We start from the raw sequence: 17,474 nt of genomic DNA on the forward strand, positions 1-17,474 counted from the left end.
ACCAAAAGGTTGCTGGTTCGATTCCAGAACCGGCAGAAATATGACTGAGGTGCCTTGAGCAAGGCACCTAACCCCCAATCGCTCCCCGGGCGCCACTCCAGGCTGCCCGCTGCTCCGGGTGGGTGTATCCACGTTTGCAGTGTGTGTGTTCACTACTCACTACTCTGCTCCTAATGTGTGTGCACTTACTTGGATGAGTTAAATGCAGAGGTCAAATTCCAAGTATGGGTTACCATACTTGGCCATCACGTGTCACTTTCGCTTTTTCAGATGCAATTTAATGTAGACAACGTTAAATACATACATTTTCGTCAGGTTAGATACTGATAATTAATCACTCAAACCCCTTTATCTAAACCTCTACATACGCGCCGGACTCGCGCGTCCTCCATGTCTGTAGTGTTTTTAACACTTTTCACTCGTGTTTGTAGTTCTATCCGAATCCTCGTCCAACGCGCGATGGGTTGTGGGCGATATTAGCCGTTAGAGTGTGCATCGATCTGCACTTCGGATTCTGACCGGAAATAGTAGACCATCCGGGTATCTTTGGAACACTCATTTCAACATACTACGATTTGGGATGTAGCCTACTAATTCTATTTTCGAATACTATTTAGGATGGATAGTATGCGAATTGGGACTGGGCCTTGTTTTGGCTCGGTAACGTTACATAGATTCATCTTCTTCTGCACTTTTTACTGTTGTGGCGTAAGCAAACAATGTTTCATGACCTCACGCGCCCCCTTCTGGAATGGAGTGTGGATCACCTGTGACTGTATTCGTTGTCTGACTGCATGCACCAAACCATGACGTCCCTACAGTGACGAATATACCGTTATACCCCTAATACACACACACACACAACCGTTGACTGTAGACACTGATTAAGAGTCTATGGGGGGTGAGGTTGTGTTTTGAAGCACTGAGCTGCTTTGCTCCAGCCTGGAGCGGTGAAGTCTCTCGGGTTAGTGAAGAAAAGAGATCAAGCCATTATTCATTCATCTCTGTCTATGTACTGACAACTAGATTAGTCACCCTATCAGCTTCTGCAGGTTTTAATGGCTGCTGGGAATTGCATAACCAACAGCAGCATGCCATGTACACACAGACACAATTCCACTCTTCTTCCTTCAGCAAATGCAACAGAATCAACAACACCTCATGATATTTGTTCACCGGGCAGCACTCTCAGATTCTACACAGACCCATTGAAACATACTAGTATTAATTGCACAACGAACCGCATTACATTACAGCAGAACCATGGCCTAGCTGTTAGCACAATAGCTACAGACACATTGACACATGGTGCTAATGCGGGAGACTCAGGTTTGAATCAGTTCCTATAGAGTGCCTAAAGGGATGACTTATTTTTGTAGGCCAAAATCTAGAAATGAGTCAGCATTTTAGCACTTCTGGTTTAATCATCCTGAAGTCATTGGGTTTTAGGTTAAATGCCAGAATTCAGCTGTGTGGTTAACACAAGCTCAAGATATTTTTACCTGTTTAATTCTACAACATAAAAAACATCATTAATACACACTTGTGATTTTAAAAAAAGCTTTTACTTGTCTTGAAAAAGGCAGTTGCTAACAATTGGCTAAATGGGACGAGACATTAAACATCATCATGATGAACAGGTAAACTCATCTGCTCTAGTATGCTCTTACAGAACAGTATGCTGTTCATAATCACACTTTTGCATTTTTTTTGTAAAACAGCAGCCTTCTTAGCCTCAATCTATTCATTATAAACAATATACAGAAAAAAATCGAATTATTAAACGCATAGGGTCGCTAGCAACCAGAGATATGTAATAGTGTAATGTTTTGCGTGTATTCAGGTGCAATCCACCTGTATTCCTAAAAGAGGCAATGATGATGTAACACTTCCCTCATAGTTACCGCAGGCATAAAACAAAAGAATATACAAGTATCATCAGCAAAAATTGAAATGACTCAGCAATTTACTGCAGAGCAAGTGCTGTACGCAATCAATCAAATATTAGTGTCCCTATCAACTGGTGAAGAATCTGTCAGCGATCAAAATATAGATTTTTGAAGACGCTGAAAATATAGTTTTGAGAATATGGTTGAGATCGCGAATATGAGCCTGATGCTGAATGTACTGGGAAATGACACTGACAATGACAGCGATGATGGTATAAAACCAAGTTCCAAAAGTTAATGAAATGTGCTTTATTTTATTCTTTTGTAATTGTTATTTAAATATCAAGAGAGTTTTATACTATTGTAGCAGTTAGAGAGCCATCCGCGTTCGATATAGATCCGGGTCGTTAAAGACCCGAATATGTAATAAGGGTTAAATAAATTTGTCAAGAAACTGTGGTGGTGTTGAAGTCATGTGACCGTGGTGTAGTTTGTTTATTGCCTACGTTTGGCTTTTTACTTCTGGCAATTGTATTTAGCCTTCAAAATAGTTGTTACTTTGTACATTTTTCTCATGATGAACAAAATGTGTAAGAATCATTCATTACTTGATGGTCACGGAGCTTCTTTTCTGCAATAATCCAAAAGCCAGAGGACAAACCCTTTAGGGATTTTATCGAGGAAACCATGGTGATGCTAATTTCCAGGTTGGCCAACAAAAATACGTCATCATATATATATATTTTATATAAATATATACACCATTGTCCATCATTTGCCACATTATCAGAGTGCCACACTTTTAGTCTGAGTTCAGTTCTCCATAAAGTAAAGGAGGGAGGAGATGATTACATAACTTAATTAAAGCACATGGATTAATATGTCATGCGTGTTGTCTGCAGTGGAGCAGGGCGAGTCACGCGGAGGCCGCTCAGAAGTGCCGGGCTACAGTTTCGGCCAGGCCAGCTGTTCTGTGAGCAACTGCTTCAGAGAAATGGGATGTGCTCTCTTAATCTTCCCAAAAACCCTGTTAAAGGAACTTCAGTGACTCGGTCACATATCACAGCGATCAGCTCTGTGGTTGACTAAGTATGTAAAAACTATGCTAGGATGGCATGCAATCTAGTTTGCTTATCAGTCGCATTGTTTGCATGGGAGATTTGCTTGTCGTTGATAAAACTAGAGTGGTTTCTTTTGGGTTAATGCCATCATGCGTCCTCTGCTGCTCATTCCTTTGTGCTTAAAGGGATAGTTCACCCAAAAATGAAAAATCTGTCAATATTTAACACAAAAGAAGATATTTGCAAGAAAGTCAAAGCTGCTCTTTTCCATCCGATTAAATTGAATGGTGACCAGAGGCTGAGAAGTTACAAAAAATTACAAAAAGTACCACATAACTGACTGACACGTACACTGTTTTCAAACCTCAGACCCCCCCCCAAAAAAAAAAACATTTGCCAAACTTTGGGATCAGCAAGATTGTAAGAATGTTTTCTTTAAAGTATTGGTAACAGTTTACAATAAGGTTTCATTAGTTAACATAAATTAATAATGAACTGCACTTCTACAGCATTTATTACTTTGTTTATTTTAATTTCAACATTTACTAATACATTATTAAAATCAAAAGTTGTATTTGTTAACATTAATTAATGCACTGTGAACTAACATGAACAGCTCTATTTGTATTAACTAATGTTAACAAAGATTAATAAATACTGTAACAAACGTATTGCTCGTTTTAGGTTAATGTTAGTTAATACATAAACTAATGTTATTGAAGTATTTTATGCTCACCATGGCTACATTTATTTGATCAAAAATACAATAAAAAAAGGTTTTCAATTCAAATCAACAAAATGTATTTATTTTATTATTATATAATTACAATTTAAAGTAATGTTTTCCTATTTTAATATATTTTTTAATTATTTATTCCTGTGATGGCAAAGCTGAATTTTCAGCATCATTACTCCAGTCTTCAGTTTCACACGATCCTTCAGAAATCATTCTAATATGCTGATTTGGTGCTCAAAAAAAGAAAAATCAAAAACATTTATTTCTTTAAAAAATTAAATATTACTGACTCCAAACGTTTGAACGGTACTGTATATTCATATATGGTGCGTCAAAATGACAGAATTTTCATTTTGGATGAACTTTGTGTCTCTTTCACAAACTCAGAGGAAGTTAAACTCACCTTCATTCTCCTTTATCAATGATCCTGATCATGCAAAAATGATGTGGTGATGCAGCACAATTAGTATCTTATTAAACAGATTTCACCAAGCTGCACAATAAGCGATATAGCGTGTTGGATGAGGTAAGTGTGGCCTGTGAAGCGCAACATCCAGCTGGCATCCCTATCTACTTTGGCCCACTCACTAGAGTGCAGCGCCAGCAATGGTACAAATCAATGGCATACGAGGACGTGGTGTAGCAGCAGGGTTTAACAGCCCTTATGTAATTCCTAGTGCCTCTAACACAGGCATGGATAGAAACAATAGAGCTGTAGAAATCATGCCAGTTATTCACTATCGAGGCTTTGCAACCATGAAGAGGAGAATGGGATTAATAAAACTGTTACAAACCATCATGAATCTCAAACGCCAAACTTGTGATCTTCTGTGTGATGACCATCATGGGCCTGGAGACAGAGGGGAAGAGGAAAGTGTGTGTGTGAGATCCTGTTTGCACCTGAAATTGACTCTGTTGGATCCAGATGTGCGTGAGAGCATCCACTTGTATCAAACCATTAATATATAATTTGATTTCTCAGCACAGCCAAGTGTTATTGCTATATAGTGAGAGTATCGTCTTTAATGCAGGCACATTTTATAATAAATGTATCAAAAACTAAAATATATTTATTTATTGAAATGTTATTTTTGTTAGTTTTGGACACATTAAAATGTATTTTAGTTGTTTTTTTCCCATTAATGTTGGGAAAACATTTTTTTTTTTTAATTCTTTCAGTTAGCAAAAATGTTTTTACTCAGTTTTCATTAATTGATAATGATTCCAGTGCAAAAGTAACTTACCCAGTGAAGTCAGCTGAGTACATGCCATAGTCAAACACAAAGATTCTGGTGACCTGGCAGAAACTGAGATATCCCAGCGTAAACACAAAGCAGTATCTAAGGAGGAGAAGGCAAACGAGGGGAAAAGTTGAAAAAAAAAAAGGCTATATTTGGTAAAACAAACCACATACATACTAGGCCTACTTCATTTTAGCAGTGTGTATATTGTGGGCACTATGAAAATGTTATGTATGCAAAAAGTGCAGTATACATAAACCACACAAAGTGTGAAAATACTGTATCCCACAATGCAGTGCACTAAATTGTCTTTCCATTTCCTGCATGACAAATAAACCCCAAGTAATTTTAACATCTCTTTATTGACTAACTTTCAGGAGTCTAAACAAATGAGTCATTTTTATAGACGACTGAGTTAAAATTAGAAAAATAACTGATTTAATTTAATTTATGAGATTAGAAATGGATGTCTCTCACTGAATTAAAATTAATTAGGTCATGTGATAATATATTTCTGTCTGAAATGTTTAGCGTTGTAAAACTAATTTGCATCCATTTTTAAGTGTACAATATATTCAGTAAACAGCAAATTCACTGCATCATCAGAACAGACAAACAATTTTCATTCGAAAGACATTGTCCAAATACAAATATTTCTTATGATTCAATTATTTCCTTACTATATACTGTTTTGATTAATTTACTTCACTTAATAAAAAGACAGAGATCAACAAAACATGTCAAACAATACATATTAAAATACATTCCATTAGTATTTTACTCTTATTTTGTTGGTTAATTTCAATTTAGCAATTGGAGCCATTATCTTAAAATAGCCCGAGCCCCCACTTTGCCGCAAATAGCTCACATCTGATATCTGATATTATACAAGCTAATTCATGCAAGTTATTTGCATACTACAACAAATTAGTAAGTGGAGAGAGTGATCAAGGCTTCTCTGTTACATCGCTGCCTAAAGCGGCATGTTAGAACAACACTATCAGACTCGTGCCATAACTTCAACTCGGCTTATTAACATCCTCCCACAATCCGATAAGGATCGCTCTTTTATTCAGCATATTAACCATCAGAAACAGCCACTGAAAGTGATGAAAGACCCACTGATGTTCAGCAGGGCCTCGGTTTGAGGCAAAAGCCTTTGAATTGGCTCCCACTTTCAGTCGCACACAGCTGCAGAACGTTTGGTATGCAACATACAGGTTTCTGACTCAAGCAGCCAAGTTCCCCGATTCCTCACCAGGAAACAGTGGGCAAATTCTTGGCAATGTAGTTTCTGTCTTGGCCTCAAACAAAGCCGGGTTAACATGTCTACTGTCCCACTTGCAGTATTCAGAGGCGGTGCCTGCTCGGTCTCAACACTAGGCCCTTCATCAGAGCTCTGAGCAGCACTGTGTGTACTAAGAAGACCTTCTGTTTAAGCATTCTGTAGGATGATTGTGTGGTGGTTGCCTTCTAGTTGCACTGGGAACATTGAAAAACTGTACAATGAAAAATTTAAAACCGTACAATGTAGAATACTGGTGGGTCAGTCAACGGGACATATGCATCCCAAATCCAAAGTATATAACATAATATGCCAAACATGTCTGGACGGTATACCATTTTTAGTGGATTTTCTAAAAGTGCATCCTTGTTTTCTATCAACTTGTTCAGTAATAATGAATTTTAAGATAATGGATGTAGATGATAACGCTAACATGCAAATGAGTGTTTACATCCTACAAAATTATGGTAGACTGTTTTACTACATGCACAAAAGTATGCAAATTCAGATCTAGCCTAGGCTGTCTTTAGAAAAGTCTTGATATTGATGTTAGAAACATTAAATTTACAATCCTAAAAAACTAAATTATTTAAAGGGACCTATTATACTCCTTTTCAGAGTCTTGATTTTGTTTTTGGGGTCAAGTTAAATTTGCAACTTTGGATGCATACATATACATGGCTAGTAAAGCTCTGTTTAGTTCCCGTCTCCATGGAGATTGGTCGACTGGATTTTAGCAAGAATCCAGAAACAAATATACAGCGAGCCCTTCCCAGTCAATACATTGAAAGTGATTGTCCACACAAATCTTTTCACGGTCACACAATGGCTTTCAAGAAAACCGAAAACCAAAACAAACCAAAGCCAAAAAATACCATTGCATTTAAATAAGAAATTTTCATTTAAATAAGAATTTTAATTAAATATACAGCCATCTCTACTCAAAAAAGTGATTGGCTCCTTGTAAGAAAAAGTTGCGACTTTCATTCCAAAAGTGTCATGTTGTGCATAACGTGCATCACCTATTGATTTTTTTCAGCCTCTTTCCCTTGACACTGTCTCAACTAGAGAGCATAAACTGCCTTTCAAGGACTTAGACTCAACAGTAGCCCTTCTATAAATATACATTTACACTATTCATCTCCAATAAGGCAGACAGGAGCTTCAGTGACCCGTGATGAGGGCAGCTCTCTCTATCTCTCTCGCTCTCTCTCTCTCTCTCATTTCTAGTTCCATTTGCATTTGGCAATGACCGCCGCACTCAAGAAGTCTCAAGATGATAATTTACAAAGGTGAGACACAAGGGTGAGGTGTTATCAGCAGCTTTTAGATGGAGGAGGGGGGGGGGGGGGGGGGGGGGGTCTTGTCTACACCATAAAACCCTTCTCTCAAATGCCTGAGTGGAAACATATTAAAGCAATAAATCACATCATAAACGTGTCATTTTTAATGAAACGGGCGACAGTCACACCATTGTCCAAAGGAAAAAGTCCTGAGAGAACGACCTTTCACCAAAACTCTTTAACTCTCAGAGCAGAAGTTAAAGGCACAGAGTTATGGAGGGTAGTCTTGTCTTGTGAATGACTTCACATATTTCACATAAGGCTGAACGTGAAAGCAAGACCTCCGTATGAAAGCTTACCATGCTCCATTTAATCTGAGCATCAAACTCCGGTTTAAAAGTTTAAGAATCTATACAAAGAATCAAGCTGTCAATAAATAGATATCCATTAGAGCTTTAAAAGCACTTTAATCGCTGAAGGTCACCAAGTGGTCTGTAGTTGTCTGCCAAGTTGTCTGGCATTGCCTGTCTGTGTTTTTAATTATTTGCATAAAAAACCCTGAAATTTGCAGCAACACCAACTATCACTGTCACTCAAGTTGCCTCAAATCATATGACCTGTTTACACCTGTTCACTTCATGTATTCTCTATGATAGGATAGCTATCTAATTGTGAAAAGACCAGGTGTAAATGCCTTGGACTTAAATGGACTTAAATCCGATCACTCAAACTACATCCTGAAACGAAACTGGAAACACTTCTGGTTGTTGAAGACATGTATTTTACACCTCCCAAAAATGGTAAAAAATTAAACGTGTGTAGTAGGCACATATGACAGCGCAAATGAAACAAAGTTCAGCGTCGCACCCTGAAGCTCAACACACAATCATCTTCATTAAAAGTAGTGGGACTGTAAGGTAAGGTTTAAAGCAGTGATTACCATTCAAAAGTTTGGGGTCAGTAATTTGTGTTATGCATGTAAGTCTTTACAATTTTGGGCGATACGATAACCGATAATTCTTTATATTTGAAAGCCGACAATCGATATATTGGCCAATACGATATTTCTAAATCCAAATTTTATATAATTTTTAAGAGCCTTATTTCAAAACCAAAAGTCTCACCATTAAAAGCCATGTCCCAAGCACACAATTTTAATGTTTTTAGTATAATTTTATGTAGCCCATGTGTGACACTGGACCATAAAACCAGTCACATGGGTCCATTTTTTGAAATTCCATCACATGAAAGCTGAATAAATAAGCTTTCCATTGATGTATGGCTTGTTAGGATAGGACAATATTTGGGCGAGATACAACTATACAACTACAACAAGAAAATCTGGAACTTGGGGGTGCAAAAAAAATCAAAACATTGAGAAAATCGCCTTTAAAGTTGACCATTTATGTTCGAGATTGTGCTCCATTCACTGACAAAAATAAATGTGTTATACATTTACGATAGGAAATTTACAAAATATCTTCATGGAACACGATCTTTCCTTAATATCCTACTGATTTTTGGCATAAAAGAAAAATCAATCATTTTGACCCATACAAATTGCCACAAATATACCCATGCTACTTGTGACTGGTTGTGTGATCCAGGGTCACATATGACAGATTGTGCTGAACATGTTGCACTTAACTGTATTTTCCATTTTTGAAGTGATTCCAATCATATTGGAATCACTTTAATATCGGCCAGATTTTCTTACCAGAGAAGAGAAAGTAAGGAGTATTCAGGGTTTTTTTTAATCTTTTTTTTATTTTTTGCATTATCACGTCCGCAGCTAAACTATGCCAGTTTTATTGTTAGTCTGACTTAATGATTACAGGTAATAAACCAGTTAAGTAATGTGTCCTCTCAAAATAGATACTTCTGCTTTTTCTGTACACACACACACACACACACACACACACACACACAAAACAATTCCTTAGTGGTTTGCCACCCCTGTTTTTACAATTTCCCTACATTTTCAATTTCCCTTCATTTCCCTTTGCTTTGCCCTCTCATCTCCCCTGAGCAGTGGAGCATGGCATCTCTCTATTACTGACTGATCGTCTCCTGGAGTTTCAAAGGTCTGTTCTGTAGCACTGCATCCCTAATGCGCTCACTGCAGGGAACAGGGCCAGTCTATGTCTCTATCATCCCCACAGACTCCTGCACAAGTTCATCTTATCAGTCTTCAACAGTTTACAAGTTGTTGCTTTTTACCTTCTTAGAAGAAAACAACAAACAGCCAAGAGAAAGGAAAAGTGACTTGTGTTATAATCGGTGCAAACTACAGATGACTGTGACCTAAAACATTATCTTACATCTAATATGAAACGATCACAGTTCAAAACACGTTTCAAAGTCTAGCTTGTCTAGTTTAGCAATGAAAAGTCCTGTAGGTAAAAGGAATGTACTGGGTTCAATCTATTAGATTGTAAAAAGTCATTTCGTGGTGGAATAACTGTTGTAGGTGGAAAGTTCTGGTTATTTGCTGTTCCACATAAACCATAAACCAGTTAGGAAAAAAAATCGTGTTAAATTTGCGATAAAAAAAAGCTGCTGTGGTTGCCAGAATGTGCCAAAAAACAAAATGAGATGGTACTAGTGCCTGTATATTTTACAACTTATAATCGTATATGTTATTAGGCGATATAATGTTAATATACCCATACTTGAACAAATCAAAATCTGCTTTTTACCTTAAAATATACCAACACAAAACACTATCAGGGTAACACACATGAAATTCAAATAATACAATAAATGTAATAACAATTAACTAATTACTGATAAAAAAAATTTAGAAGAAATAAAATTAATTATATAAATTTTAAAAATCATATGTGATGTGTCATGCAGGGATTTCTGGGAATGTCTCTTTACGGTTTTTCACAGTAAATGCGATCATTCATAGTTGGAAAAAAACAAATATGACAGTGTTTTAGAGTAAAATTACATATAATACAATGTTTTTTGTTTTTCTTCATACATGGTAAGAAAACTTAGTTGACCAATTAACAGGTTTTTACTTTAGGTTTTCGTTATTTTCTTTAAAAGTTACAAATATATTTTACAGTGTACGTCATGTCCTGTTTTGTAATCTTGTGCAAAAATATGATTAATGGATTCACATGTTCATGACATTAACTTCACAAAGACATGTTTGAAAAGTAGGAATGCATTGATGTTAAAATTCTAGCCGATACCAATAAGCCAATAATTATTTTTTGATGTCACAGCCGATAACCGATAAATAGCAGATATTAAAATGCTATACTATTGTTTTCAAATTAAAAAAAACAACAAAACAAAACTAAATGCTACAAATTTACACACACACACACACACACACACACACACACACACACACACACACACACACACACACACACACACACACACACACAGTGCCTAGCATAAGTGAACACACCCATGCCAAAGTTGACTAAAAAGAGGATTGAAATGGGGCACTTTCTATAAGATTATCGCTCAATGCAAATCAAACCAGCTATTAGCCTAACTGAAATAACACCATGCCAATCTCTAGATATGGTGAAGGGTGTGTGATGATGTGGGGCTTTTTTAATTCCAAAGGCCAAGGGAACTTTATCAGGATGCATAGTATCCTGGATCCGTGAAATAACTGGCATTTAAAAATAAAAATCTGCTGCCTCTATGGGAATTTAACTTAGGGGTGTCCTAACTTATGTAACCTGTATTTTAAGAACATTTATTTATTTATGATACATTATTCAATCACAAAGAAAATTGGTGTCCTTAAAGGTTGGATTTTTCCTCATTTTTTAAATTAAGGCATTAAGATCAATTTCCAAAAGATTATTTTTTATTCCTCTTTTTAGTCAACTTTAGCATGGGTGTGTTCACTTATGCTAGGCACTGTGTGTGTGTGTGTGTGTGTGTGTGTGCATAATATATATATATATATATATATATATATATATATATATATATATATATATACATATACACACACACATTCACAGTATTCAGGGGTTTTTTTTGTAATGTTTTGTTTTTAAAGATGAACTCTTAATAAGCATTAGAGGATGGCAAAAGGAAACCAAAATGTAAAAATAAGGGCAATGAGAATGCACAATTAAATATCCAGTATTGATTTTTGCTGGTTTTTATGATTTGTTTCAGAGGAACATGTGAGGTGGTGTACTGAACCCAGAACTATACCTGCTCTGTGTATTTAGTACACGTGGACAAACTCCGTGTATAATAATCATGCAGTTATGCAAACATCTGGGCAGGAGGCCGACGGTCAGCTTGTCATAAATGACCTTTTTAACTATCCGAAGTTCACAAACCATGCTGGAAGGCCTTTTGGCTGGATGTTCAGATGTATGTGCCACGGTCAAGTGACCTAGCACAGTTATCTAAATCTTTCAGATATGGGGATATCAGATGTCCCAGTTATTCAGAAAAATGAAATCATATGATTGTGTCAGTATTTTCCTTGTTTTTGATGCCATGACCTAGGATTCAGTACACACTCCACATTAGTGTTGATGGTTGGTTTTTAATAATAATCACTATTGAGCAGCACTGGTTATTTTGGTACCGCCCTGAGCAGTAGTGCAAACCACATGGTCCAGCGCATCCATTCATCTGACCTCAGATCAGAGGTAGCCGTCACTCAGCATACAACTTGTGGAAACAATGATGAAAACAGACGCTCACTCGTTGCCCCAGGGCTGTTTACTCAAAAGAATGAAATGGATGTGTGAGAGCGGCATGGATTACTCTTCAACAAACCAAACGCAGGGTTAGACTAATAACTCATATTGTGAACTGGATGGCTTGATGACTGTCATGACACTGTTGAGAACACTGTTCCAATGCCATAAATAATACATTTTTGATTTGACATGAGGTTGTTCCTGTTACTGAAATCAGGGCCGTTTGACGGTGCAGGGAATTTTGAGGTCGGTACTCACTTGTGCATGTGTTCCACACCTGTGAAGATCATAACGCCGTAAGCAAGACCACTCTGTACCAGAAAATGTAAGGCATACCTGAAATAAAGCACAAGGAGAAGAGGATACCAATAAAAGGAGTATGGACAGAAAACTTTATTAAACTATGACAGTCAGTTTGAACGGGACAGAATTGTTTTTCTGAATAACATAAGCCAGACAATCCCATATAGCCCATGTTCAAATCAAAGCACTTTCACTAAATCAAGATAACAACTTAATTATTTACGTTGTCTACGCTTTGTTCATTCAGTGTGAAGTGTTATAGCTTTGTTGTGTCGCTGGCTTGTAGTGCATGTTTGGCTTTACGTTGTCTATATTGCAAGGGGCGTGACATCTAGCAAATTCAAAATAACTCTAATTTTTGTGCACAACATGTCTAACAATGCTGAACTGCTGCACACAAAAAAAAGCATGTTGCAAACAGAAAGTTGTCACAAAATTTAGTAGACCTACATGAAAGGCTGTAATCGACACTATCCAACAGAAGAAACGGATGGGGTGACTATTTTATCCATCTGGAATTGTTTGGATTGTGACAAAAGTGGGCGGTCTGGATCAGAATAGAGCAAGAACTATCTTAACTACTGATAAACAATGCCAACGTAAGGGGAAAAAGAGAATTTTCTTTGAGGGGTGAGGCAAGAAATTGCATTTCGTTGAAACAAAAGATGAGCATATTACTTTGCAATAACATGTGCTGATGAATCTCACACAACAACACCCGGAACTCACATTAAGAAAGTAAATGAACTGAGTGAGCCTCTGCTGGACAGAGAAGGCTTCAGTGAAAAACAAAATCTCTGAGTATGTGATGATAGCACATCATCTCAACAGAACAGCTGACGGTCTAACCAGGAAGGGAAACCCCCGTCACACACAGTGCCACACAAATAGAGAAGACATTTGCTTGATACAGTTGGTACTTACTACAATATGAGGAAAAATAAATGCATTCCAAAAATGCGCAAGTACCACACATTAGCATCTGCTATATCTTGGTAAACTTCTTCTTGCTGTTATGTTCATTGCATAATGACTTCCTGTTTGATTTTGGGTAGAACTGACCTTTTCTCAGAGAGCTGTAATAGACTGCTCCATATGTTTTTCAATAAATGCCAGCTTGAGCATGACTCCCGCTAATGCAATTCGTTACACTTTGAGCTTGTGACAAAAAAGTAATTTGATTATGTAAATTTAGTCTGTCTTTATTTTAAGTTAATTTTGAAACACAATATGAGGTCTAAAAGTCTTGTGCTTTTACTTTGCCCTTTTTTATTTAGTACAAAATGTGTCATTACAAAATATATTATCAGTATATAAAAATACATATAATTTTTATGCGAGACACATTTATATTATAAATCTCAGAATGTCTTAGTATTTGGTTTGAAACTTTGAATAGGGTAAAATTAATTTATATATATATTTTTAATTTTAATTATGATTTCCTAATAGATTAATCAAAGTACAGTAAGACAATTGTTTTGTATTACAGGTTTTCTGAAATGTTGTGTTTAAAAATGCAAATTTATTATTTAATTAAATAAAAATGCACTAATTTCATACAATATCAGAACAGAAATGTAAACATTGGATAAGGCCAGATTCCAAATTATGTTTCATCTGTTGACGGAGTTAAAGGTTTTTACAGAGGGGATCTCTTTTTATTGTTCTATAAATCAGAAAATACTGTAAACGGTCAGAAAAATGTTTTCAACGTGGTCTCCAACATTTTGATCCCATTGTATATTAAACTTTTAAAAAACAAGGTATGAAGAGTATTTTCGTTCGTCATTTTGTAATCAAAGATTTGAAAGGCTTTGGAAAATGTGGTTGCTTTTCCTTATTCATTTCATTTATACCTGAAAAGTAACATTAAACTATTAAAGTCAACATTGAAAATTAAAATAGTACCAACGCATACACATGTTTTACCTGTTAACTAACAACTCCTAGAAAGGCATCTCAATGCAGCTTTTCTCTAATTTAATTTGAACTAACAAGCACAGCAAGTAAGTTGCATTTATGGTTCAGTCCGGACAAACCAAAACAGGCCTTCTTAAAAAATGGACAGTTATAGTAACGTTGTGTTGTTATAAACGTGAAAAGATCAATAAAAAGAGGCCTACAAACTGCTCCATCATAGCATCCCTCAGTTTCCACCATGCAGTGCACAGCGTAGCTTCTGAGGAGACTCTGGTCTTCTGCCAGTAGTCCATAGCCTCATTATAAATTGAATGGCTCGCTAACCGACTATCAATGAGGCTGCTATGGATCAAATGTGGATGGATCTGAGATATATGAGGGATGAAGCAGACAAACACTCACCAGCCAAAGCAGAAGAGGGCCAAATAGAAGCCCAGCAGGGTGGCGACTACATGCCGGATGAAGGGGCTCGTCTTACTAGGGTGCAGGTAGAGTCTGAACCAGAAAGCCGTGACCAGGGCGAACAGCTGGCACACCACAAAGTTCACCTAATGGCAGACACAGAAGGTTCATTTTGAGGTGCTCAAGAAAGCAACACAACTTTCAATTAAGCTCATCTTAATACAGACCAAATCAATTAGAAAGGTTCTTCAGATAAGCCCATTTCAAAAAAATAAACTAAAACATAGGATAGGAAAATCAAAACTAATCTCCATTTAATCTTCAAATGTATGTCTTCAAGTGCATCTGGATCATGGCTTTAATGCTGAATTTAAACTATCTGGACATTAACACAAGATACATGCATTTGTGAAGAGGATGTCAGTGGATGAGAAGAGGAAATTACATCATAACAAGCTTGAAATATTCGATTGATTCAGAACTGGGGGTCACTGTTTGGCTGCCGAGTTTCAGCAATTAGTTCCTGCTTTTAAATGCCATAACTGCAAAAAGTTTAGATTTTTCTTCATGCTAAACCACTCTGCAAAACTAATTATAAGTGATAAGAAAAGAAACAGCATGCAGTTCACAAACCAATGAAAGCGTTTTATTTTACATGATGTCACTGTTTACTGTACAAAGTCAAGTCTGGACCTGAACGTTACAGTCTTCTGTGCTTTATATACAGCTAATCTCATAAAGTATGTACAGTTGGCTGCTGAGTTGGATCTTTCAGGAATATTTTACTTACGCAAGATTAGGTTTGTTAACCCTTTTTTTGTGAGCTATCCAATAACTTCATGAGTGCAATAGTCAAAACAATACAGCAACTGTATGGTGGCACACTACACAGATACAGAAATACTAGAGCTCAAGATCCTGATGATAAATGAGGTGTGCAAAGCAGTGAGTGAAATAAGCATTTAAATCCGAACCCATCCTAAGCATGGCCAGTATTAATCAGGAGTTTGTCACTAATCGTGAGCAGCAAGTGTGTGAGAGCAGAGATGTGCTTGTCCATTACCTAATGGTAAATATCAGCGCTAAATTTGCTTATCTGCTATTATTGAAGCTGATGAGGCGCTGGTTATGTTCGGGATAGGGTGATAGATGCATACACCTTACTGCAAAGTATATAATGATACACTATAAAGTTTCTGAAACCACAGTTAAATACGGGCATGAATCCCCTAAATTATCGTTCCTGTGTGTGTATGGAACGTGACTTAACAATAGCATGTGTGCTTTAGGTAGGCTATTCACTATGGCTATCTTGACCAAAGTAATATTACAACGACCAAAGCCTTTGATCAGATCAGTATCGACAGAGGCGTAGTGTTTTGTATTGGAAGGCTGATTCACAGAGTGCCGTTTGGGCTTGGCTCGTAACGCAATCCAGTTTATGGAGCTGTTAAAATATGGGTCACGATATTTTTGACTTGTAAAGCTTTTGGATTTATTTTTTTATTGATCTAGTTTATGTTTTTTCTGGCAACACGAATGAGTCAAGGCTGAAACCTCTTTTCCTGTTTGCACTGCACACAGAGAATACACATCTCTGATGTGTGTTTAAATACGTCATGGACAACTAGTTGCTCAGTTTGGTTCAGAAAAATATCCCATGAAAATAATCTAAAAAAATATTTTAAAAATATAGTATGCTGCATTGTTGACACATGACCTGACATTGAATTGCATGTTTAATTCACATAGGAGATGTATACATTAATATCTTTAAGCACTTTTTTTTTAATAACTTTTATCTAAAAATGTCTCCTGTTTTGGCAAATAATGATACAAGGAGATTTCGGTTCATTCATCACTGTGTGATTACACTACAGCACATTTTGCTGAATATAGAAGGTCATACAGGTATTGTTTTTATATGCATACAAAAAATACGTATAGTGTGCAAAATATACATATTGCAAAAACAGAACGAGTTGCTATTTTTAATATATCCTCAGCTGTGGAGCAACACAGACACATTATATTTCTCCCTGCTGCTCAGTGGCCTTCTGTCTGGCTCTCTTGAGTGTGTTTGTGTGTAGAAAGAGAGAGTGTCTAAGATAAAGCAGGAGTGAGGTCATCTTCATGTGCCTGCTGCCATGCAAATGAGCTCCAGCTCAAAAAAGATACAATCCGTCACCATCTTTAAATAACTCTGCCTTCCCGACTCTGCACTGTTTTATTTATCGCTCACTCTCCATTCATTTTATTTTACTCTACTTTAGTTCACTTATTCAATTTTACTTGACAGGGACAAAGCATTCACATTACAATAAGTGTTGCCCATTCAATCCAAGTCTCCATCTGAAACAAGATGGGCTTGAGTTTGAGTGCTTTCAGATATTTTACGCCGGTGATTGATTATACTACTTGTTTTGTTTTCAAAACAAGCTTTCATTTCAATGGCAGATCATCTGACACACTGTAGACTGACTGACAATTAAAAAAAATAGAGACAGTATTTTGCAAAAATCATATCCCCCTGCAGAATCCTCAACAAGGCATTTCATTGGCAGAGTAACTATATTCAGTGCCCGGTTAGAAATGACAGAACATTGCTTTGCTAAATGGTTGAAATTAAACATTTAATTCTCTTT

The 17,474-nt window shown here is 36.6% G+C and overlaps 1 protein-coding gene across 1 annotated transcript in view; it reads right to left on the minus strand.

The window, feature by feature from the left end:
• Positions 1-17,474, minus strand: part of mboat2a (membrane bound O-acyltransferase domain containing 2a) — a 60,006-nt gene that overhangs the window by 16,360 nt on the left and 26,172 nt on the right. Inside the window, exons 2-5 of the mRNA XM_077239993.1 lie at positions 14,830-14,975; positions 12,460-12,537; positions 4,931-5,026; positions 4,481-4,536 (exon numbers count right to left, since the gene is read on the minus strand). Coding sequence (XP_077096108.1) covers positions 4,481-4,536; positions 4,931-5,026; positions 12,460-12,537; positions 14,830-14,975 — 376 coding nt within the window. The remainder of the gene's footprint in view (positions 1-4,480; positions 4,537-4,930; positions 5,027-12,459; positions 12,538-14,829; positions 14,976-17,474) is intronic.

The sequence above is a fragment of the Siphateles boraxobius genome, unplaced genomic scaffold (genome assembly GCF_051911475.1).
Source record: "Siphateles boraxobius isolate OS27281-9 unplaced genomic scaffold, OSU_SipBor_1 22, whole genome shotgun sequence".
Lineage (NCBI taxonomy): Eukaryota > Metazoa > Chordata > Actinopteri > Cypriniformes > Leuciscidae > Siphateles > Siphateles boraxobius.